The sequence below is a fragment of the Lates calcarifer genome, linkage group LG19 (genome assembly GCF_001640805.2).
Source record: "Lates calcarifer isolate ASB-BC8 linkage group LG19, TLL_Latcal_v3, whole genome shotgun sequence".
Lineage (NCBI taxonomy): Eukaryota > Metazoa > Chordata > Actinopteri > Centropomidae > Lates > Lates calcarifer.
In genome coordinates, this window is record NC_066851.1 from 18,393,653 (window position 1) to 18,417,057 (window position 23,405).

Consider the following 23,405-nt stretch of genomic DNA (forward strand, 5'->3'; position numbering starts at 1 on the left):
TCGGGGGGGATCATGGCAAAATAGCCTAAATCGTTGGAGGGTTAAGTGTGGTATGCTGGAGAAGAGTTCTGACATTTATTGGTTTTTATGAACTATTTAAAGTTTAGGACAACTATTTATTACACATGCAACTTCACATCTGCAACTGTGACAGCTCTGTTTCTTGTTCTTTGATGCTTTTAATATGCCCAATTCAAAGATTAAAGTGAATCCAGAAAATTGAAACATTAAGCTCATTGTGAGTCACTCTGGATAATAATCAGCCCAAAATGTAAATGTAGCATACTTCACACAAAGTAAACAGTTAATTGCCCCTGACCCTGACCCCCCCTTCATGGGTAGGGGCAGGAATGTGGGGGTGAAGATGGAGGGTGCGGGGTTTGGAGGGGAGGGAGGACGGTCGTCAGTTTAGCGGAGAGAGACAGTGGGACCGGAGTTACAGCTTTTCATTAACCTGGAAACCACCTAGTTACATGGTTCATGGGCTGGTCTCAGCTCACTTGGAGGTAACAAAGGGTGTCGGGCGGCACTTTCTGCAGGGGGCTGTGCGCTTGGGGCACCCCATCTGACTCTGATCAGGTTCTCCCTCTCATTAGAGAGTTGCACTGAGCCCACATTTCCCTTCATGTCGAGATCCTGTTACATGGAGCTCCACCCTTATACACATGCATGCGCAAACATACTCATGCTCATCTGAAAGAAACTTCCCATCACCCCCTTCACCTTCCGCCCAGAGAGTGAAACCACGCCTTCCTCATGTCTGCGTCTGCCTGAGCAAACCTCTCCTGTCATTGTGAACTTCCTGCAGTTTCCACAGCATGCACATGATCTGATGTGTTTGCCATAATAAGCCCCAAAGATGTATTTTGTGCAGTAACTCATGACTGAGCCACTCCTCCTGCGCCGCCGCTCTTCCTCTACACCAAAACTTTCTCCCTCGCTGTTCCTGTCTTTCATGCTCCTTCATTCCAATTTTTCCCTTGCTTGTCATCTTTTTTTCTCTCTCAGATAACCACTCTTTATCCAGCTTTTTAACTCCTCCCGTTCTGTCTTGTGTGGTTTCAGTTTTTCAGCAACCATCTTTGTTAGCCTGTTGCTGAATTAGCCCCAACTTTTGTTAATATAAACCTCATTATATAACAACATCATCAGCATCATGTGGCATCATGTGGGATGCATTGTTTAAACTTCCATCATTACTTCTAAATTTGTAGTTTGTTGAGCGATTATGTAATGTTTTCTTTTAAGTCCCTGTTGTACATGTCTCTTGGAAGACTTGTATTGAATTATGCAATTCTGTAAATTGTGTTGTATGACATGCCTGTCAGAGTCATTGCAAACCACTAAGTCTGCCAGTAGCCTGTTTCAAGCTTGATTAGAAAAACCTGGTACTGGCCCTTTGCCTGCGGCGGTATCCATGGTAACGCTACCTCCATTTGGTCACAGCACGCATGAAAGTGTGCCACACTTGGGGGGCTTGAAAGTGATCTTTGATGAGAGTTTTGACAGATGACGTCTAGTCCTTTTGGGGGCAAAACGTGTGACAGCGCTGAGGATGGCCCAAAGGCTTCAACCCCCCCCCCCCCCCCCCTCCTTCTCCCTCCAGCCTCCACCTCCGTTCGCCCCCCAACTGCTTGGTGAACCCCATTGCACTTATGGAGGAATCCCTGACACAACCCTCAAACAGCAGGGCACAAAGCAGCAGCAGCCTGATAGCTGATCTTTCCTTGTAAAGGAGCAGGCAGGTCAGCGGTCGTCAAGCCAGCTCTTAATCCCCCCGGCACTGTGAGACTGCAGGGCAAGACTTTTACTCATAGTGTAAAGTCAAACACATGCAAGGAGAATAACCCAGACTCAGTCAGTGCATTGCTTTGGAGCATGAGCGAGTTGTGAGTCCGGTTCGAAAGTTAGTGAGCAAGTCTTTTCATGAGCAGAGCTAAGCAGCATATTTGGCAGGATTAAATGCAGTGCCTTTGCATTCCTGTCATACTCTCTTGGGTGATGCCTTAATCTTCTGTACGCAAATAATGGCTCAACCCAATTGTCTCTTCATATATTTAAATTTTAAATAACATGATCATGTGCAAGATAGACAGATGGATAGATAGTCCTCTCTACCTACCCATCAGTCCATCTAAAAAAATCACAACATTTAATGATTCTACACCTGATGATTTTTGTTCAGTGTGAACACAGGAGGGAAGTGTGCCCTATGTGTGGCAAGACGGAAAGTAAGGGTGTGGCAGTGTGGGCTGGTGGATGGGGAAGTACATTCAGCATTCATGTTGGTGAGAGTTCACATCCCGTCACAGACCTGCAATTAACCTTTGTGTTGTTCGCTGGAACTGTGATTTTTTCCATACACCTCAACCAAGTGTTTTAGGTGTTTCTTCCTCACCATAACCATATTTATATGGTTCACTTCCCATAACGGGGATCTTAACCTGAACTGAATTGTGTTGTAGTTGCCATGTGTAGATATTGCAAAAAGTGAGTATTTTAAAAACACAGGTGTTGGATGTTAAAAAAAAAATCACTGAATGAAGTCTGAGTCTCAGTTTCATTCTCATTTTCTATAACTACACACAGCACAAAATTAAAGAAAAAACCTCCAACACCTCCCAAAAACCTCCCCATTCTGAAACTGAGACCGAAACCACAATACAAATGTTCACAATCCCATATTGTGATACAGGAAAGTATCATGGACAACTATACCATACTCTGATTCACAAAACAATTTCTAATTTATAGAGTAATGTGAAATTTGGGACCTAAAAATTGGGCATCCTGGTGGTCTCAGCAGTATATGATGCATACCATGTAACTGCAACATCCATTTCTTTTTACCCCTTCCTGTCAACTATCTAAGGCAAAATGCCAGAAAAATAAACTTTAAAAACACTAACCCATTATTTTTAATGTTGCGACAGATGTTGTTGCAGTTGCTCACAGATGTTGGAGATGTAACTAGCAGGATTACAGAATTAGAGATTTCAGCTATAGATCGAGGTACACATAAAGAGCAGATGTGCATGTCTGTGTGTGTGTGTGTGTGTGTGTGTGTGTGTCTCGTACTGGAGCACCTGTAATCATTATCAGTGAAGGGCTTCACATTCCAGTACACTAATTACAGAGTTGAGGCATTGTGTGCTTTGATTTCACTAGACCCTGACTGTGCTGCAACCACAGTGCTGCCCCCCTGCTGCCCCATCTTTTTTTTTTTTTTTTTTTTGGACTCTCAAAACTCACACATGCATGTCTGTACATCCTTTATCCTGCCTCCATCACTTCTTTTCCAACCTCTTGCAAGCAGTTTGTTGCACTTATGAGTTACTCAGAAAGGCAAACTAGTTGTTGTCACCTTGGTGCTACTGCTAGAACAGTAGATGACCAAGCAGCAGTGGATGCAGAGCTGCCTGGCAGTTTCCAGTGTCACAACTCTGTGCTCATTAAAAAGTCATTAAAACTGTGTAAGTATGTGAGCTTGCTTTTTCACCTACTCCTTTGTTGATGCAGTTTTGATCATCTGCACTTGAAGTGTTGAACAGACACTTAAGGGCTCAGCATGGTCCCTGCACCAAACTGTGTGCATTGTGTGCACACTCTCCACAACACGTAATTTGTACATTCACAAGTGTCGCAGTCTTTGTAGGAGTTGCCATTGTGCTCTGAAAGAGTGCTATGAACAAATCTATAGCAAGCACACACAAAGGCCATTCTTGAAGTTGATTAAAAGCTGCATGTGATGTCTCTCTGTTAAAACGATCGCAATGTGGCCATTGCACAGCACGTGTGTCTGCCTGCTGCCTCATTCTTCTTTCTTGTCTTAAAAAATATGTTGTTGGAGAAGGTGGTAGATAGAGTGATTGGCTCCGGTGAAGCACAGTCCAACAAGCCAATCATCAACAAAGACCCACACACAGTCGTTGTGGCTGCAGACCGTAATATTTCAAATTTTGAGAGGCATGTGCGGGGGTTCAGCGTAATTGCAGAGCTTTGCTGGTTCACGCTGAATTGCAACGACCAGCGCCAGAACCCTGCAGCGGGCCTTACACTTCCTCCATAGTAGTTAAGTCCTAGTCCCACTGGTTATGCATTTCAAGCTTGTTTAAAAACATGGTTGCTACTTTGAAGGTCTTTATCGCTGACTGGATCCATAACACTTCATGTCACTCACAGGAGTTTGCTGCACTTACAAAAAACTGGCACAGGATCTGGTTGGCGTCCAGTTGAAGTGGGTATAGTCTGAACTGGCCTTAAATCTTAATCCTTGCTTCTTACTCAGTAATACCAGTTGAGAACAGAGTGGCAGTATTTGTCTGAGACAGATATGTCTGATAAATGATGAAAGGAAAGCTAAATGCAGAAAGAAGTTCAAGAGGAAGATAACAGTAATGGTAGTTTGTCACTTAGATACCTTTATCCATGTGTGCTTGTGGAATCTACATCTTACTGATCATTCTACCTTTACAAAACAACATTTATATGGTTCTAAATTGGTATCGCTACAGACCCAAAATGAAATTTATAAAGGTTTAAAGCTGAAATGAGTCATTTCAAAGCAATGAGAAAGGCCCCCATAAAACCTCATTTCTTTTTTGAGGTGGTTGTTGGCGCCTGCAGCAGAGCTCTATGTCTTGGCCTCTTGAGACACGGCTGAGACAAGACAGCGCAATGTAGTAATAGTGACTCTCAGGTTTCCCCCTGGAAGCACGCAGGGCAGTTGTCTTCTGTCTGGAGCTGCCTGTGTTATAGCCAGTGGTAACCTGCTGTCAGGGGAGTCTCCAAAATCCTGCAGCATTTCCTCACATCAAAGTGGCCGTTACTGTCGCTGGCTTGGACCAGTCTAACACTGGGTAATCCCGACATAGCTTGTCTGGGCTGCCAACCTCTGTCATGGCCTCTGTTTTTCTCAGTTTTATTCAGGCATGGATTTGTATTTTTCTCTTATATTACAATTAAATCTAGTTTGGTTACTTATAAAGAAAAGTTCTTGAGGAGACCACTCAGGTCGGCAGAAAAATATTTTTTTTTAATAAAATTCCTGTAGAGTATTTTGAGAACTGCTGTTTTGTCATGCTGTAATTGAAATTACTACTCTAACATTAGCACCATAATTTCAGTTAACAGCATTTGGCAGAGGTTAAGAGACCCCAGTTTAAACACCCAAGAAATCCTTTCTGTTATGCAACCACTTACTGGAAATGTCAGTGAGGCTACTCATTTTTTCCACCTATCTGCTCCACTTCAACATTAGTGGCTTTCTAAATTTGCTACAGTCCACTCTAACATATAGAGTGATCTATCAGTCAACCAGAGGTTTGTAATGCTCAAAACATCTGAGTCTCAGTCTTGGCCTGGACCTGCCCAGCCTGTTCTCGTGCTGTTTTATGCAGCTCTTTTCCTGCTCCTCCACGGTAACGCAGTCTGATCTCGGGTCACAGAGGTCACAGTATATGAGCAGACATCTGGACCGGCAAACTGGTCCCAACATCACCGTAGGGAATCAGAGGAGTCAGTTTTATCGGCGTGAGAAAGAATCCAGAATCACAGAAGGATGTCGTAGCCCTTTTAACAGCCAGAGTAACTTTTTCTCCCTTATCCACACCAAAGCCATGTCCCTAACCTGGGCTGTCCCAGGTCCAGGAGGGTTTGTGGTGTTGGTGAAACCCAACCTGGCCTGGTCCAGATCAAGCTCTGGCAGCCTGCCGTGTCACAAGCGCCAAAGGTTTATCACTTCCCCTCTGCTTGCATCTTGCATCTTCTTTCCCTCGACTTTATTTTCCTATTCCGCTCTCCAAAGGTCTGTCTTTATTAGCCTCCTCCTGCCACACTCAAACACTTTTTCTTTTAACAGTTTTGTCATACATACCCTCTATCAATATTTGTTTTCTTTGCTCTTTTGCTGTGTTACTGCGCACAATGGAAGCCAGTTAAAATCAGCATTATTACATTACATTTATTTGGCAGACACTTTTGTCCAAAAGGACTTGCAAACCACATAGGAGCAAGAGCTAGTCATCATAAATTTGGAGTGTATCCCAAATAAATAAAGGCATGTTCAATGCTACAGTACAAGTTCTTAGACATCAAGTATCATGCTACTTGTTTTATACTCTTTTATTCATCAAACAACATTTTTATTTCAGTGAGACTCAGTCAGCACCGTTGTCAACAACAGTGAGTTGTCAAAACAAGCAGCTATTGGATCCAAAAAGGACCCTTTTATTTTTGGTTACAGTCTTTAACCCTGAAGCACAATTGGATGGCTAAAGTCACGACTGGCCGCATTCGCCATGTTGGACCATTTAGGTCGGAAAAGTGCTCTTAACCTCATGTACCAATGCAATGGACTTTTACCATCTTTATGATCCTGCTCATTAAAATTAACTGTCTAGCTGTAAAAAATAGATTTCCCCTTTATGTTGCCTTCTGGATTGTCTTATGCACTTCAGATCTAACATGAGAAATTGCTCAACTTTCATCCCTCCCCCCCGGTGATTCAGTTCTTCTCCTTCAGTCATATTTTGTGTCTCTCCTTTTTTGTCTAAGCACTTGGCATTCCAAGAGGGAAGGCATGAGTAGATCAAGGCTTTCGCTGTAGCAACCAATCCAAATACACAGCAACACATATAAATCAAACGGTCATACTTGGAGAAAATTGCACAATGTGAAATATTACAGTATAATAGATAGCTAAAGATAACTACCTGTTGTAGATTAGGTCATTACCTCTCTGCATCGGGTGTTAATTTATATGTGGATCTGCCTGAACAGCTATAAATAAGATTTCATATCAGCGCTTATTAGACCCTAAATTTTAAACTGAGCAAGTCATCAAAATCGCCACGCTTTGAGTACCACTGAGGGAATACCCCTCATTTAATAGGGCATATTTTTAAGAGATCTCCTAAAAAGCTCAGCCTACCCCTTTAAAAGTAAGCCCATCAAGCCTCTGCCTTTTGATCAACCTAATAACCCCCCCTACCCCTTCCCATAGGCATTTTTTTAACACCATCATTAATGAGCCTCACCTCAACATCTCGTCTTCTCTGAGGTGACAGCCCGTCTTGTTGGTCCCCAGTTCGAGCCCATTACCACCGGGGTCTGGGAGCGGACACGGCCTCGCAAGGCCCTCAAACACTGCGTTAGTGTCCATAAAAATACAAAGAAGGGGGCTCAAGCCAGCTACTCCGCCCTCATTTACCTTTTTGACTTCTCCGTGGACGCCGCGAATTTGTACTTTTATAGGCAGTGGGGGTCAGGTGGACGAGGTCTTCGGGATTATTTACCCCCGAGTGCTTGTCTCGTTCACAGAAGCACCAACCTGCCCTTGCCTTCACCCTCACCTGGGCAGCTCAGGGCCTGTAAAGCACAAATGCATGGAGAGTGGGATGTGGGTAAGAAGGGAAAAGAAGAGAGACTCTTGATGAACTCACAGATCTCATCACCTCCGAGTATACTCTGAGTATACTCTATCTCCAATAGCTTTGGCTGATGATTGAATGAGATGCTCCAAGCGGTGTGTTTTAAAGAAGCCCCAGGGTTTTCCTTGGGTCTTCTGTCTGCAGAGTTTATGATCTGCATGGCTGACTCCAAGGCCAAGTGAATCTGCCAGAGCCTTGGAGGCTATCTTTTGCTCTTTTTCAGCCAACTAGTACATCTCTTTATTCACTAAGGCCTTATTAACAGAAACTAGAGCTTTCTTGTCTCTACAAATCCTCTAAAAGCAGGACGTTTAACCAGGACTGCTTAGAATCTTATTTTCCACCTTGGTTGCCGTGAAAAGCAACATTAGCAGCTTCCTAGCCAGGGGCCTGACGGTTCCCCCTGCTGCCACAAGTTCTTCTGGTCCTCCCTATTATCTCCCACTCTCTGGGCCATACTGTTTGGTCCCTGGCTTTTATGGCAGGGTAGGAGAGGGCCATGAGGAAATGAGGTGACCTCTGGGTCACAAGTGGAGTCAGGGGGCTGGAACCGGACCACAGCCCTGGCAACCACACTCTCTCAGGGCCGGTTCGGGTCGAGGCAGGCAGAGTAAAGGAGACGGGAGGAGACTGGGAACAGGGTCTCTACCATCCCTGACCCCAGCGTCATATGCCTTTAATTAAGCCAGATTTGAATTTGTTTACAAGTCCCAGTAGTCTTAAATCTTCCGGGTCTTTGCCCCCCCGCTGTACCCTGTATTCCACCATCCCCTCATACCTGGAGTCCTTCTTTTCTTCTTCTCTTTAATATGGTGTCAGACATCTATTTATTATGCTGTTTTAACTGGTTTTCAGGAATGGGTTACAAGCTATTTGGGAATCCACCAAATAGGATTTGAGGGACACCCCTCTAAGATGTTAATCTGTTAGCGATATGAAAGGCCGCTCACCCCACTAAACTCCCCCTCCACTGGAGCCTGGGGGCTCTTTATGGCCCCATCAGGCACCCGCATGGACGACTTACTGCTGACCTTGTGACCTGGCAGTTGAAGCCATATGAGGAGGGAATCTTTCTCTTGTCCTGTTTCCTCCTACTCTCGAAACTTCTTTATCTGTTTCAACCCTGATCCCTCATGTCCACCTTGTTGTTCAAGTTGTCAAGTCCCATATTGTGTAATCAGTGTTTTATTAGTCACTCATCTGAATTAAGTTTATAATCACTATGTAATCTTGCCAGACTACGTAGTTTGACAGGTTTGTTTTTTTGGAATTCAGGATCCATGTGTAAGCTACATGGCTGTATATAACTAGATCTCTTCTCATCCCCTTTAGAGTACCAATACCTGAAACTCTTTATCTCTAACAGGCTCCGTTCATTCTTTCACCCCCAACTGGTCTCTCATGTAAAAGATTTACACACAGCTCACCAGCCTTTATTAGGCAGGTACCAGCATGTTTGCTATACAACAAAAAGTCCTTCGACTGGCTCCATCATATTAAAAATTTACACGTAACTGAAGAGCTGTTACAATTGGCTTACTAGCATGTTAGCAGCTGAAAAGCTCGCTGCAAAAAGGCCTGGTCCTGTGGAGTTGGGTGGCTAATTGGATCGGTTGGGTTAAATAAATGTTTGAGCTCTCCCCTGCGCTGAGGGGGACCTGGTGGTAGGAGCCTCTCATTTTAGCAGAGGAGGAAAAAAGGCGTATGATGAAAGAGAGAGGGAGGGAAATTAGCTCATTTCCATGATAAAGATCAGATTTGTTCTGCACACATTTTACACAGACAACGAGGACAATGAAGAAAGAAAACAAAAAGGTTAAAGTAACAACAATGGGGTACCTGTAATAGAGGCCTAATACAGACCCTAGTTTGAATGTGGCGTTGATGTATGTAAAATTTGTACTAATGGAAACTTTAATGAGAACTTTATCATTGCAGATTCCAGATCCAGAGGGGGAGCAGTGACCCCACCAGCTACAAGAGCCTAGGTGATTGTTTCCGGACCATCTTCCGCAATGAAGGGTAGGTTTTCCACAACAGTCGTTGCCAACTGCAAGACTAAAAAAAAAGTTAAACACAGTTTCTTCAGTGCACCAGTCACATCTGGCTTCCTGTTTCCTGTGTGCAGCGAAGGAATAAAGTTTTCCTTCCTCACTCAAACTGGCTGCAGGTTTAGTGTTTAAATGGCTGATAAATCATTGTCGTGGTTAAAACATATGTAGTTAGCAAAATTTTGAGTGATATCTATAACAAACATGCTGCTTTATTTAAATGTAACTTAAAGGTACGGTAGGCAGGTGTTCTTGTGGCTGGAAAGTTGAAGGTGTTGGTTGCTTTAAGGTAGCTGATGTGTCTGTCAGCAGCTTGCAGAAATATCCTGCAGCAAGCTACTGAACATGCCTTACAACTCATTGTACCTGAGTACAGTTGTTATTACCTTTAGAACCTAAATGTTCAACTTTCACAACTTAACTAAATACTGTCATCCTGCCACGCTCCCTCCTCCTCTGGCTGCCTTGTGACAGGTCTGTGAGACAGTGCAGGCGTAGGAGAAAGTGGTTGCCACTCGCTCTGTTTACGGCGAGTCGACAGCTTTACAGCGGATATAAAGTTGATCTGCTGCGAGGTGTGAGCAGGCGCACCGTGAGAAGCCGGCTAGTGACAGTTGGAAATCCTCTGTTGGCTGTAGTTCAACAGACACAGCTATCCTGCTACAGTAGCTGTGCCCTCTTCACCCCACACACACCCACGCACTCACTGTGTGAAATTTAATGCCTGTGTGCCTGCATGCTTTTTGGGTGTGTCCTTTGGGAGTAGGTCTGCATGAATTTCCAGAGAACTCTCTGGCACGATAAAATGGTTGCCAAATTACACAGCATCCTTACCATCAACTATGACAGCTATTTGACTTTAAGCATGTGACGGAGAGTCCCCATAGACGGAAGATTCACTTACGTGTTGACCAATTATCACTAACAGTATATTTTTGCGGAGGCTGTAATCACTCCCCAGTAGCACATTGAGGATTACCTCCAGGCCAAACCACTTAGTTATAATTTACACAAATAGTGTTAGGCCCCGCTGTTGTAGAATTATTATTAAAAATAAACATCTCTCGTCAGCTCATGGCAGGACTGAGCTAACACCAGACCTCCCTCTCTCTGAGGCGATGAGGGAGGAAACCTGAGCTCTCAGTTCAAGCTTGGTGATTAAACTGAAGAAAGACATGGAAATATGCACACGTATGACCCCATCTTTTAGTCACTCTGAAGCCTGGACACAATAACTAAAGCTACATGCTTTACTTTTTATATAAGAAATTACAGATTTTTTCTGTTAAAGAGTCAAAATTTCACATTGGGTTGTTATTAAATCTGGAAAATCTACCATGAAATCCTTGTAGCTGTGCTCATAAGTGTGTGACAGTGTGAACTATGCTCACCAACACTTGGTTGTGTATTGCCTTACAGGCCACACTCCTCTTTTTTTCTGTTGCATGTGGGTGCAGCAGCGTGAGCATGTGTTAAGTGTTTCCGTCTGGAGGCAAACAAAAAGACTCTATTCTCGAGCATTCTTTACCAGTGTGGTATCCAGAGACTGGGTCGGGACCCAAAGCACGGCCACAGGATTATTAAAAGGGTCCATGCATTACAGCAGAGAGCGATTGGCCTCCGTACAGTAGATCAATGAGTAATGCCTGGAACTAACAGTGTATGCATGGATTGGTGAGGGGGTGGGGTTGACTCCAGCTGGGACCACCCATGCAAAAAATATATATACATTCATGGAAGTGTGAAGAAGTGCAGATAAGCGTGTCCACCATATTACATATGTTTAGCTGGGGCGAAACAGGCATGTTTGTATGAAGCAGCAATCAGGTTAAGGGAATAGTTCGACATTTTGGGAAGCTTGCTAATTTGCTTGTATGCCCAGAGCTACCTGTCATTTTACGTCTCTGATTTTGTCCAGATTAAACAGACAAGACATGGCGCATTAATTAATTAGGTGTTGGTAGATGGATTTTGTTGTCTTTGGACAAAGCCATGCTCGTTTCCTGTCACTTTCCAAGCTGTTCAGTTCAGTTGGCGGTAGCTTGATATTTATCATACAGGTAGTTATGGCATTAATCCTCTTATCTAATTCATAACAAAAAAATCTAATAATTGTAGTTCTCTTTTGACATTATCTTATCCCACTACAAATTTAAAAAATGAGTCTGTTTGAGTTAAGTTCTTCAGAAAATGTGGCCTCCAGGTGTGAACCACTTTAGTACACACTGCACTGTCCACGTTTAGGGTCAAAGGAGATATTTTAGAAAATTACAGTTTACCATTTCACTTTATGGATTGCACTAGAGACAATAAAATGTAATAGTGTGTGAATGTTTGATCACCTAAAACATGAACTGTAAGTAGAAACTCAGATATATAAATAAATATCAGTTCTCACTTCCACTCACCCCCGCCACAAAATCAATAAATGAAACTGTGAATGAATCGTATTTGTTACCTCAATGGTGTACATGATACACCAGAGTAAGTTTAGATTGTTTCTATAATGCCTAAAGTAGACACACTTGTTGTTTGTACCTTTATCCAGTGAATCCTGGCCACTGGTGATTCTCTGTGACAATGTCAAGGTTACAGCAGACACTGGGAAAGTGCAAATATTTGCAGATGAAGCATGCCGGTTGTTTACATTAAAAAGTTCCCTGAGGCAGCTCATATTCCCTGAAGATTTTCCCCATGGCAGTGCTGTGAAAATCAGCACAATAATAAAACACAAATAATAACTCAAATGATCTTTCACTTTATGCACTTACACATTTCCACTGTTAGAAAGTCAGAATTTGTGTCAGATGGATATTATTGGCCAGTTTATTTAATCAAATGTGTCTTTGTGGTTCCATCAGTGCTACCCACCTCCCCAGATGGATGGAGGCTGTTAAAAAAGGAAAGGTTTATGAAAATTAAAGACAAATCATACACACCAGTACATACAAACACACACACACTCACACATATCCATTTGCCCCCTCCACTCTTCCCCCGCACGCTGTCAGGAGGCCATTTGTTTAAAGAAGCCAAAAAGGGACTTTGTGTGTACTTTACATTGGAAATCAAATTAGGATTCAAATGAATGCCACTCACTAGAGGCCATATTTGTTCTGTAACAAATTTCACTCCTCCTCCATCACCTGGTGGCTCCCCAGCTTGACCACACCCGGGAAATCTATGGCCAGCATTTGCATGGACAAAGAGAGCAGAGGAAAGGGCCTTCCGTCTGACTGAAATAACTTGTTTACACAAACAAAATGAGGAATTACTATTTAACTTCCAGGAAGGATTCTCCTTTGCCATATTGCCTTACTCCACTTTTATTCTGGTGGCTCAATTACCTGGAACCAGTATCACTTGTGTAACTTGAGGTGTTAATGAAATTGGTTTACTCTGTCACCTGATACTTGACAAGTGTTATGATAATTACTTGTGGTTCACTGCAGTTTTGGAAAGCTGGCATCACTCTTGTGGATTCTGTTTAATAGCTTGTTGTTCTCAGGTCATATTCAGTGGAAATGTGTAACCAGCAGCGAAAATATTTGTACTTGGACCCAATCAACCAAGATCATCTCTGTTGACTTGTAGACCATGTTGTCACAACAGAGCTGGTGCCGGTGTTCACAGGATACAGTCGGTCACGCCACATTGTACTCTTTGTCCACAGACCTGTGTATAATATCAATATGCACTCCCTTATACTTTGTCTCTCTATGTCACCTGCAAGCAACTTAGCTGAGGCGTCACTCTGTTTTGGCTGACTAGTCTCTGGATGCCCTCACTATAATGTTTACAGATAAATTAATTGGTTTGATAAAGGATCAGGCTGGTGATATTTAATATTATTATTACTGTTCACCATCTCGTGAAAAGACTGAAACCAGCAATGTGTTCGTCTGTCTCTCAAATGGTTTGTAAATAGATAGTAAGGGTTTATCCGTGTGGGTATCTGTAAGTGGAGGCTGCTGTATAAACAGATAATGAATATTAATATGCAAAACACACTTGTGTCTTCATAGGATGAGTTATAATTGCTGACCAATTCTGTACATTAATAAACACTTACACAAAATGTACTCATTGCTGTGTAAAACTACCACTGCTGAATTAGTGGAGTGCTCTTTTGTCATAATTAAACAGTCAGGACTCATCTGAAAAAGTGATGTAAAAGCTTTCCATCGTGTAATCGAACTCAGTGTTTCTGAGATGCGTGTTCGTCTGGCTCAACACACAGGAAGCTTTGAATGGAACTAGCATATTTTGCATTTTCTATAGACAGAATATTTGCTCATGGAAACATGTTCCCCTGGTAAAGAAACAAGGAAGTGTGAAAATCTGAAAAGCTTTTGACAGCTACTGACCGCAAAAAAAATTTATCCAGCTTTAGAAACCGGTTTGTTGACTGTTAACATTTTGGTCAGGTTCACTGGTCTCTCAGCTCCATTAGAAATAAATGGACACTTTTGGTCATGTTGTTCAGTCTGAACTCAGACATGCTTCTAAAAACTGTGGTTTCACTTGTGATTTATATCACAGTTGGACAATTTGTGAGAACTGCTCCACTCTTGTTTAGACACAGTGTGTGATTTCTATAACTGGCTACTGCATTATGGTTAATTATGTATAAAAATGAACAAGGGTGGTGATAATTACATAATTAACCCTACAATGCCTGGAATATCTGTATTGGTTGCAAAATGAGAAGATGATGTGTTTGCTGTATCTCTTGGTTAAAGATTTAAACCTGTTTTACCTGTTTCACTTTGTGTCAATCCCTTTAAAACAACATTTAAGAATGGCAGCAGGGGAAAAGTAATTTGCTGTCACCCGTAACTGTTTGTTATCTACACAACAGCTAATGACTCAATAGTATGTGATTCTACAGGTGTGCTGTGTTTCACACCTGGGCCCTAAACCACAAATATGATTTTTTACATAATAAATTGTTGGCCACTAATGCTGCAGGTAGGCAGGACAGTAGTGTCTGAGAAAGACTGTTTGGACACAAACATTATAAAGAAAATATTTGAAAATTAATCAGCACCATGTTTTTTCTTTGATCAGCAACTTGTCTGACATCATCTACCCGGTCCTCTACAAGTTCAAACCAATGAACTATTCCACCCATGTTTTCACTAAATCAAAGAGTGAGGGAAATGCATGTGTATGCACTTCTGAATGTATACGAAACATGCTTTGTGCCATCTTTACAAAACAGAAAACATAGTACTATCTCCTTACACGTATACATCAAAAACTGGTCATGGAGTAGTAGGAATTTATAACCTTCTCCTTTGTTACATTTCCATACTTTGCCCAAATGAGTAAAAACAAAATCTTGATATGGAAAAATAAAATGAAGCTATAAAATGTTTCAGTTATAAGGTAATAAGTGATCTTTTTGTAGATGAGTTATATGGGTAGAATAAAGATTCTGAACACTTTAGAAAGATAATTAGAAAGATCAAATAAGTGTTTTAAGAGATGCATTAAAAGGGAAGTGAATAAAACCAACTATCTGTCCATTTACTCTGTATATATACTCCATAAAATCAGTTTCTAACTAAATACAGCTTGTGTTAAATGTAGGCACACATTTCTATATACATAACTCACTGTATCATTTTATTATTTTTCCTGCCTTCAAGTATGCTTTAAATCATGGCTGGATGTATGATTGAGCAAAGGCAAACGACCAAATTGACTAAAATTATAGTTAGCTACCGTCTTCTGCAACATCCAGTATATCAAATGCTGAAATAAACTCTCAAATCATTTCCTCCACAAATTCCTGCAGAGGATGTTTACCAAGGTTTGTGGTTTGAAAATGTATCTTGGTATTTATGTTGCCAAGCAGCAGTAATATACTTTCTGTTTCCATTTTGTGAGCATGGTATTAGGCCTGCCATCTATATTCAGTATTGTTAAAAATTGGACTGATGCAGTAACCATACAGAAGGTGCTATGTTAAAAGATCATACCAGGATGTGAGAAAATTTAAGCTCCTTAAAGGTTAGTCGTAATCATGTCTTTAAAGGAGCTTTGACGTTTCTGAGAAAAGGACATGTCAGTGTCTCATGTCATATTTTAGCTTGAGGGCTTGTAGATGACACATTTATAATGGAAAGTTCAAAATGAAACACAACTAATGATTATTTTAATTCTATTGATTCTGCTTTTATTCTCTTGATTAATGGATTGATTACAGTCTATAAAATATCAGAATATGGCGGCATCTTCAAACCGCTTGTTTTTTCCACTCCAAAACCCAAATATATTCACTTTACTATCACACATGAGAAAGAAGAGCTGTAATCTTCAACTAGATATTAGAACTACATAATGTTCGGTTCTTTGCTGATTCATTTTTCTCAATCAACTATATGATTAATTGACTAATTGTTTCAGGTCTCGACTACGTCGTGTTTGATCAAAATATCAAGTAGAGCTTGACAAGTCATCAGATAAGTATTGTTTTTAACATTTTATTTTCTCTCTCCACAGTGTCTTTGGCTTCTACAAGGGAATTCTACCTCCAATTCTGGCAGAGACACCAAAGAGAGCGGTCAAGGTGAGATGAAGGATGTGCATGTTTGTTCATAGAAAGCCACAAAGCTTCTTGGCCTGTGATGCAACAACGCTCAGACTCTGGTTACACTGTGAACTGCTCCACTGCCGTATGAAAACACCCAAACCGCAGTTGCTCTAACATGGTACACACATGTTGATTAAACACATGACTCCCTCTGCCATGTCTGCTTCCTCCACCACTCCTATTTGTTCTGTCATCCTACCAAATATTGATGTACAAGTAGTTACAGCAAGCTTTTCTCTGAGCCCAATCTCCTGTGTGTGTGTGTGTGTGTGTGTGTGTGGTGTGTGGTGTGTGGTGTGTGTGTGTGTGTGTGTGTGTGTGTGTGTGTGTGTGTCTGGCTTCACATTCACACAACATGTAATGGGGTGTTGGGGGTTGGGGTAGGCAAGTGGAGGGTGGGGTGGGGGGGCACAGAGGGGGCCTGATGCCTGGTCTGGAGCTGCTCTGTAATGAGATGCTGGAGACGAGGATGTGTGAACTTTCAAAATAAGCACTCACACTGAGAAGATGGGGTAATCACTCACACAGTGAACAAAGCTGGCTGATGGTGAGAAATGTCTGGAGCGAAGAATTAAGTAAATTAAGACGCCTCTGCTGGCATTTTGCCCTTTGCTCAGATAAACAAATCAGAGGATGTGTCTCCTTTCGAGAATGTGCTCCACACTTTCCGCTTTCCACTGAAAATGCTTAATTTTCATGTGCTTGAGTTGATAACAATGCTCACCAAACTTCATGGCTCCTTGTGTGTTTTTAAGGTAGCCGCCTTTTAATAGTGTGTGTCCTTGTGTATACGTGGGTGTGTATGTGTGCAGAGACGTCGGCTTGTGAATGCACTGTAACTCTCTGACACCTCATTAATCCTGATCTTTCCTCCACAGTTTTTCACTTTTGAGCAATACAAGAAGGCGCTGAATTTGACCCCATTGTCTCCTGGTGTGGTAAGTCTCAGACACAGAAACACCTGAATACACTTTCACCTGTAAAATAAACACACACACACGAGGGACAGGAAGAACGTTCAAAAACCAACAACTCAGCTCTCCTGCCATAGACTGATAAAACAAAGACAAATGCCAAGAATAATTTTACCAGCCAAATTAATTAATGTAAACTTTGCTGTCAAGGTACAGTTTTCACTGCTGTTTCATGTACAAACACAGGTAATGCAGTAGTACATCTAAAGAATTTATTATTCATGTTACATTTTTTGGTAAGACAGAGAGAGTTTATTACTCTGACAAATAGAAAAAGAAAACTGACATAAAGACAGTTTGACTACATAAACCAAAGGCCATCTCACGTTAGAAAGGAATAAAAGAAAAATCTTCAAGTGTGGATTAAGTCATAAAGGCATCGGATAACAGTTTTCTCAGGTCTTAAGTACATGTGGCAGCATCCATGATGTCTAATACATTCAAGTTTATCATAAATGGTATAACAAAGGTCAGTAATAGTCTGTGAACCAACTCAAATCAATAACAACTGGGTGGTGTTTAGATTGCTACTTAGTTCTAAAAATGTACCATCCCTGTCTAAACAAGTAGAGTGAACTATAGTATTATTCATAATTTGTATGATTACAAAAAAAAAAAAAACACAGAGTGGCATAGATGTTTGAAGCATGGTGTTTCAATAGACTGCTCTCTTTTATGATTGGGTGTGTAGTTGGCACCTCAGGAGATCAGCTGGTCATCAGCTGATCAGCTTGGCACTTCATGTCTCTGCCTGAACCTACGACTGTACGAGCATGCGCTCCATTCCACACAACAGAACCGCCATTAAAAGAGAGTTAAAAGACATTTGGTTGGTACTGCTTTGTGTGAAGCCAGTGTAACTGGCAGCTTGTCAGGAGCTATTTTTATTACAGAGGCTTTGTTTTCTTTTGATTTTACTGGCTCCCAGTGTGAGAGCATGTATGGTGATTAGCATGAACAGAATTTGAAAGCAGGGAAAAAAGATTACTGTATATAACCAAGACATTCAAATGTAATATTTTTAAAACATTACAAGCTAATACAAATAAAAAACTTTACTGGTAGAGTGCAGTCTTTACTGTAAATATCATGTCGGTTTTGTTTTGGATATTTATTCCATCACACTGGATATGAAATGACACAACTATAAAATTAAAGTGCAGACTTAAAGCTGGGCAAACACTGTGCCTTTTTTATTAATCTTGTACATTATGTTAACTCACTCGGCACATTTTTTTTCCGCCTCTCTGAGTGGCCAAAAACTGCAGCTGTTACGCTCACACTGTACAGATCAATTGACCAACATGTGTGCTCACACTGACCATATAAGCATGGAATCCCTGGTTGGTTTTTATCCACCGAGAATTCCAATAAAACGTATTCAAACGAGACAACCATGTAATCAGCAGTGTTGACAAAAAGAGAGAAAGGCAGCATTACTTGGTGCAGTTCTATTGCACGTAAAGTGAGAAGAGATGTGCTAGGTAAATAAGATTGCTTTTCTTTGCTGCAGTAAGAATTACTGTTTCCTCCCAATAAGGTGTTGTATTCATGACTTAAACTTCACACATAATGTTTAATTTCAAATCCAGTGTGTTAAAATAATGTAATACATAATAAATATACCCTACTGTATGTTTGCTTGTTGATTTTTTAATTCTAGAGACTGGTTATACCACAGTCCATGAACATACAAGTGGTTTCATTCCTCTTGACTAATCTGGTTTCTGTTACGTTGAGTCAGAGTTTTAAGCTAGACAGATTTGCGTTGCTGAGGTGCGGTCACCACACACCGCCTATTCAGGTGGCAGCCAAGTGTCAGCCATGATGGATGGCTTACCTGTAGCTAAGCATCGGGACCGCCCCAGCATGGCGCATATCCTTGGCTTGTTTTTACAGCCATTGGTGGAGAAATGTTTACCTGTCCCATCCATCATGTTCTCCTTTCCCGCTTCTTCCGCCTCCTTCTCACTATCTTCTTCCTCCTCTTCAAATGTCTCCAACCCCATTTCCCTCAGAGGCCTGTGCGTATCAAGTACTGTAATCACATCTGATCATTAGTGCAAGTGAATTACAGACTGGTTCTGAATGGTTCTCTCTCTCTCCTATTCAGCATGGCACAGCTGAATGCCTTCACTCTGATTAATGAGGACACACACAGTAATAATACAAATAAGGAATTAAAACGTGGCTGGCTGGCTGTGTAAACATCACAAGGCATGTTTGAGAGGATGGGTCCCGGGGCTCTGACAGCAGGATAAAGAGGCAGGAAGAGTAATGAGCTATAGACACGTTCTTGACATGTTCCCATTACGCTTCTCTCTGAGCACGCACACGTGCACATACACACACACACATGCAGACATATACAGCCTTATGCAAATACATGTAGTGTTGCAACATCCACTGTTAATTACATGTTTTTAAAATACCTAGAGTGCTTATTACATCTTATATCACGTTGGATGTCACGAGATTAATAGAGGTGCTTTGATTATTAGAAAATAATTGATTGCTTTAGGGTTTTTTGCTTCCTTAAATGGAATTTTCTGTCTTTTTTAATGAGTGTTAAATACCTTGCCACTTTCCACACATTCTTATTTCTTTCTTTCGTTCTCCTGCCCATCTGTCATCTGACATTTTGTCAAATGATAACAAACACAGGTCTCTTGTGTGTCTTCAGACATTTGTCAACGATAACAATGACAGCCATGACAGAAACAAATGTCCATTTCAGACTGAACAAAGAGACTTGGGGAACAAGTTTCCAAAAATAAAACTACAGTTCAGCAGTGAGCTTTCGTAGCCTGGACATGTCTTCTTCATTGTCTATTCTTCTCTGTCTTTACCCAAATATTATCTCCATACTTTCAGTCCTAAATCATGTCCATCTCCCCTACAGGCTCTGTCTGCAGCAGGGCTCGGCTCAGGCTTGACTGAGGCTATTGTTGTCAATCCATTCGAAGTGGTGAAAGTCAGTCTCCAGGCCAACAGAGATTCCTTCAAAGAGGTTGATAGAAATAAAATTCTGTCTTAACTTGTAAAGTGTTGGTAATGTACACATTCTCTGAAGGCCAAGCTGTTTTATGTCCACTTTTGACATGTACCTTTTTTTTTAAATTCACTTTCTCCAATACAGCAACCCTCCTCATTTGCTCAAGCCAGACGCATCATTAAGTCGGACGGCTTTGGACTGAGGGGTCTGAATAAAGGGTTAACGTCAACACTGGGACGCCATGGAGTTTTCAACATGATCTACTTTGGCTTCTACTTCAATGTCAAGGATGCTATTCCTACCAACCCGGTAATATGCCAGTCAAAATCTATGATCACACTCCGACCTCCAGCTCTGTTTTGGTTTTTGCCCACAAATGCAAACCCCAAGCCAAGTGACAGACACACTCTTTAGCTTTGCTTTGTTGTTTGTAACCTTGACTACACCAAATTTTTTCGCTAACCTCAGGCTATATGATACACATGGTGTCCAAGCCACCTCAGCAGCGGGGAATAGCAAGTGTTTGTGTGATTAGTTAGCCCGACTGCCACGGCGAGGAGGAAGTAAAAATCAGAGAGGAGCTTGCAAGATCAGCTCTGCTAATACCTCGTCTGTTTGCTCTTCATAACATCCTCAAAGTCTCAGATTACACATCCGGCAGGGCTTGATGGCCCAAACAAAAGTTAATTTTGTTTAATGGAAACGTTACCATACGCCAGTTCCACATGTACAAACTGGAGCATTAGATTAACTCCAATGAACTAATTGGAAGCAGACAACGGTACTATTTTCAAGAGGAGGTTACAGTGGGAGCTCAGGCTCTGCTATATTTTCTACATTTTTCCAGTGACGCATGATGTACAGAGAACCAAGTGGTCATCCTCTGCGAATGATAATTATGTGGCTAGATGACTCAAATAGCTCTCTTCTCAGATTGTGGCTGTCGCTTTTGGGAATGATCCATCGGTATGTACATTGATGGAATGATCTTGTTTGTTAGAGGCTAACGATGGCCATTGTTGAGGCAGCAAAGGATAAATATTGTGGGCTCCGACAGCTTACAGGCTGAGCTGATGGTGGCATTTCTCCAAAGCCTTTTTGTCAGCAACGTGAGCAATGAGCTTGAAACTTAAACATGTCCATAGTCAAATTCAGCTGGCCGAGCTCCGGCTTCTCTCCTATCGCCATTTGAATAGTTCAGAGGAGGCAGATAGCACACTGCCATCATTCACAAGTGAATGTGTGAGGAGATGTTTGCTTAAGGCTGTTAGGAAGTGGGTTGATGGGTGTACTTAGGCCGTGGGTACGTTACCCCCTTCCCCACATCCCACTTGAAAAAAAAAAACGAAGAAAGAAGAAGTGGGATTAGCTGTTGATTTACCTCGACTCTCAGGGTGTCCAGCCGCTTGAGAAAGGCCTGGACCAAAGAGGCTGCTGTCATTTGTAAAAATATCCTGGCCAATTAGCTGTCAGAGCTCTCTGAGTCTGGGCTTCTTTGGTACAGTAATACCCCTGTGCCGAGTCACAGCCCAATTACCCAAATTGTCCCCATATGCCTCCCCAGTCTGCCTGCATGAACCCTGTTTATAAATCCTCTGTCTTGGCTCCCCAAAGAACATGTGCTTCTGCTCAGCCAATCAGAACGCTGCACCACAGTCAGGAAGCACTAATCTGCCCCCCGCTACCATAAAATGATCAGGGCTTTCATGCCAGCTTTGCAATCATATGCACAAGCCCCCTCATCCTCTTCTCACTCTCACTATACAACATAAATCATAGTTTATTTTGTCAGCTCCATGACGTTACTTTCTCTTTATTTATGTTTTGTGCCCACTCTACAAATGTTTCCAGTAAAATCGTGCTTGTTCAATGTATATATGCCACACACAAATATTTGTTTTTAATCCTTTATCTCCTCTCCTCTGCTGTAGGACCCTACACTTGAGTTCCTGAGGAAGTTTGCTATCGGTATGGCATCTGGGACCATCTCCTCCTGTGTGAATATTCCCTTCGATGTAGCCAAGAGCCGCATCCAAGGACCCCAGCCTGTGCCAGGAGAGATCAAGTACCGCACCTGCTTCCAGACCATGGCCCTGGTCTACCGGGAGGAGGGGTATGAGCAACCAAGGGGTGGGGGGGATAAGTAGGCCATCCTTAGGACAAACTTTGAAACACTGTCAATGGTGAATCCAAGAATTAATGAGCCACTTTGTCTGTTTTTTTAGCAATCGATAGTTGGTTATCTTTCAAGCTGGCTGTCAGAGAAGACAAATGTACCAGCTGCAGCCACAAGTTAGCAGAGTTTCATTGTGCGGTGTGAGTTTCCTATTCTAAGCACAGGGGAAGTGCATGAATAACTTGATGCAAAGCTGTGATCTGATGAATGGAAACCAAATAGTGACGTTAGACTCCGGGCTGTATTCCCCACGTGTGTGATCATACATTTCTGCAGTCTGTCAGTTTTACAGTAAATGTTAACATATTTTCTAGCCTCGAAGAATGACAGCTCTAAATGGAAGCTTCAAGGAAAGATCTATGTTATGTTAGCAATTGCCCTGGGCTTTCCACTTTCCCCCATGCAGCTCCACGAGACAAGGGCCAGCGAGATGTTTGTAGTTAGTGGACACAGGAGCCTCGGGGGCTGCTGCAGGAACAGCACTGAAACGTTGTCGTCGCAGGGGTGCGTGGAGGGTGCCCCCTCCGCCACATCCAGTCCCCTGCTCTAACACAACACAGTCCCAGCTAATTAGTGGTCCCTATGGGAGACGTCGTTAAGCAGACCCTAACGAGCCGCGCGGCGCTCCACAGGTCAATCTAATCAGACAGAGGGCCAGGGAGGAAGTGGGTTGAGCCTTATTAACGCCATCAGTGGCGGGGGCAGGGAGCAGGACAGGGAGCACGAGGCGGAGGCAGGCAGCCACTGATCACCTTGAATGCATTAAGGGGCAGGTACTCACCAGCGCTGGCCGTTAGACTTCAACTATGTACCTGACTGGATGAGGGACAGACAGACAGGCAAGAACTCACCTCCACACTGCAGCTTATGCACACATTTCCCATGCAAGTTCATGAACACACATATACAAAAGGAAGACGTAGTCAGATGTTTTACTTAAAACAAAAGTAGTAATGCCACAGTGTAGAAATACTAAGTACGTGTTTAGGGGAGTGCATCATTTGACAATAAAAGGACAAAAGTAAATGTGAAAGTGCTTATTATGTAGAATGGCCCTTTTCAGAATAATGTATATTAAAGAATTAGATTATATTAATAATTGTAATAATGCATTAATGTGTACATTGCATTAATTTCATGTAATTTCCCGAGGAAGTCATCCAAAGGATCAATAAAGT

At 42.1% G+C, this 23,405-nt stretch overlaps 1 protein-coding gene across 1 annotated transcript in view; it reads left to right on the forward strand.

Annotated features, from left to right (window-relative positions):
* The window catches only part of slc25a21 (solute carrier family 25 member 21), an 84,231-nt gene that overhangs the window by 58,717 nt on the left and 2,109 nt on the right, over nt 1–23,405 (forward strand). The window contains exons 4-9 of the mRNA XM_018663702.2: nt 9,369–9,452; nt 15,992–16,058; nt 16,961–17,020; nt 19,959–20,066; nt 20,196–20,360; nt 21,983–22,164. Of these exons, the coding sequence (XP_018519218.1) occupies nt 9,369–9,452; nt 15,992–16,058; nt 16,961–17,020; nt 19,959–20,066; nt 20,196–20,360; nt 21,983–22,164 (666 nt within the window). The remainder of the gene's footprint in view (nt 1–9,368; nt 9,453–15,991; nt 16,059–16,960; nt 17,021–19,958; nt 20,067–20,195; nt 20,361–21,982; nt 22,165–23,405) is intronic.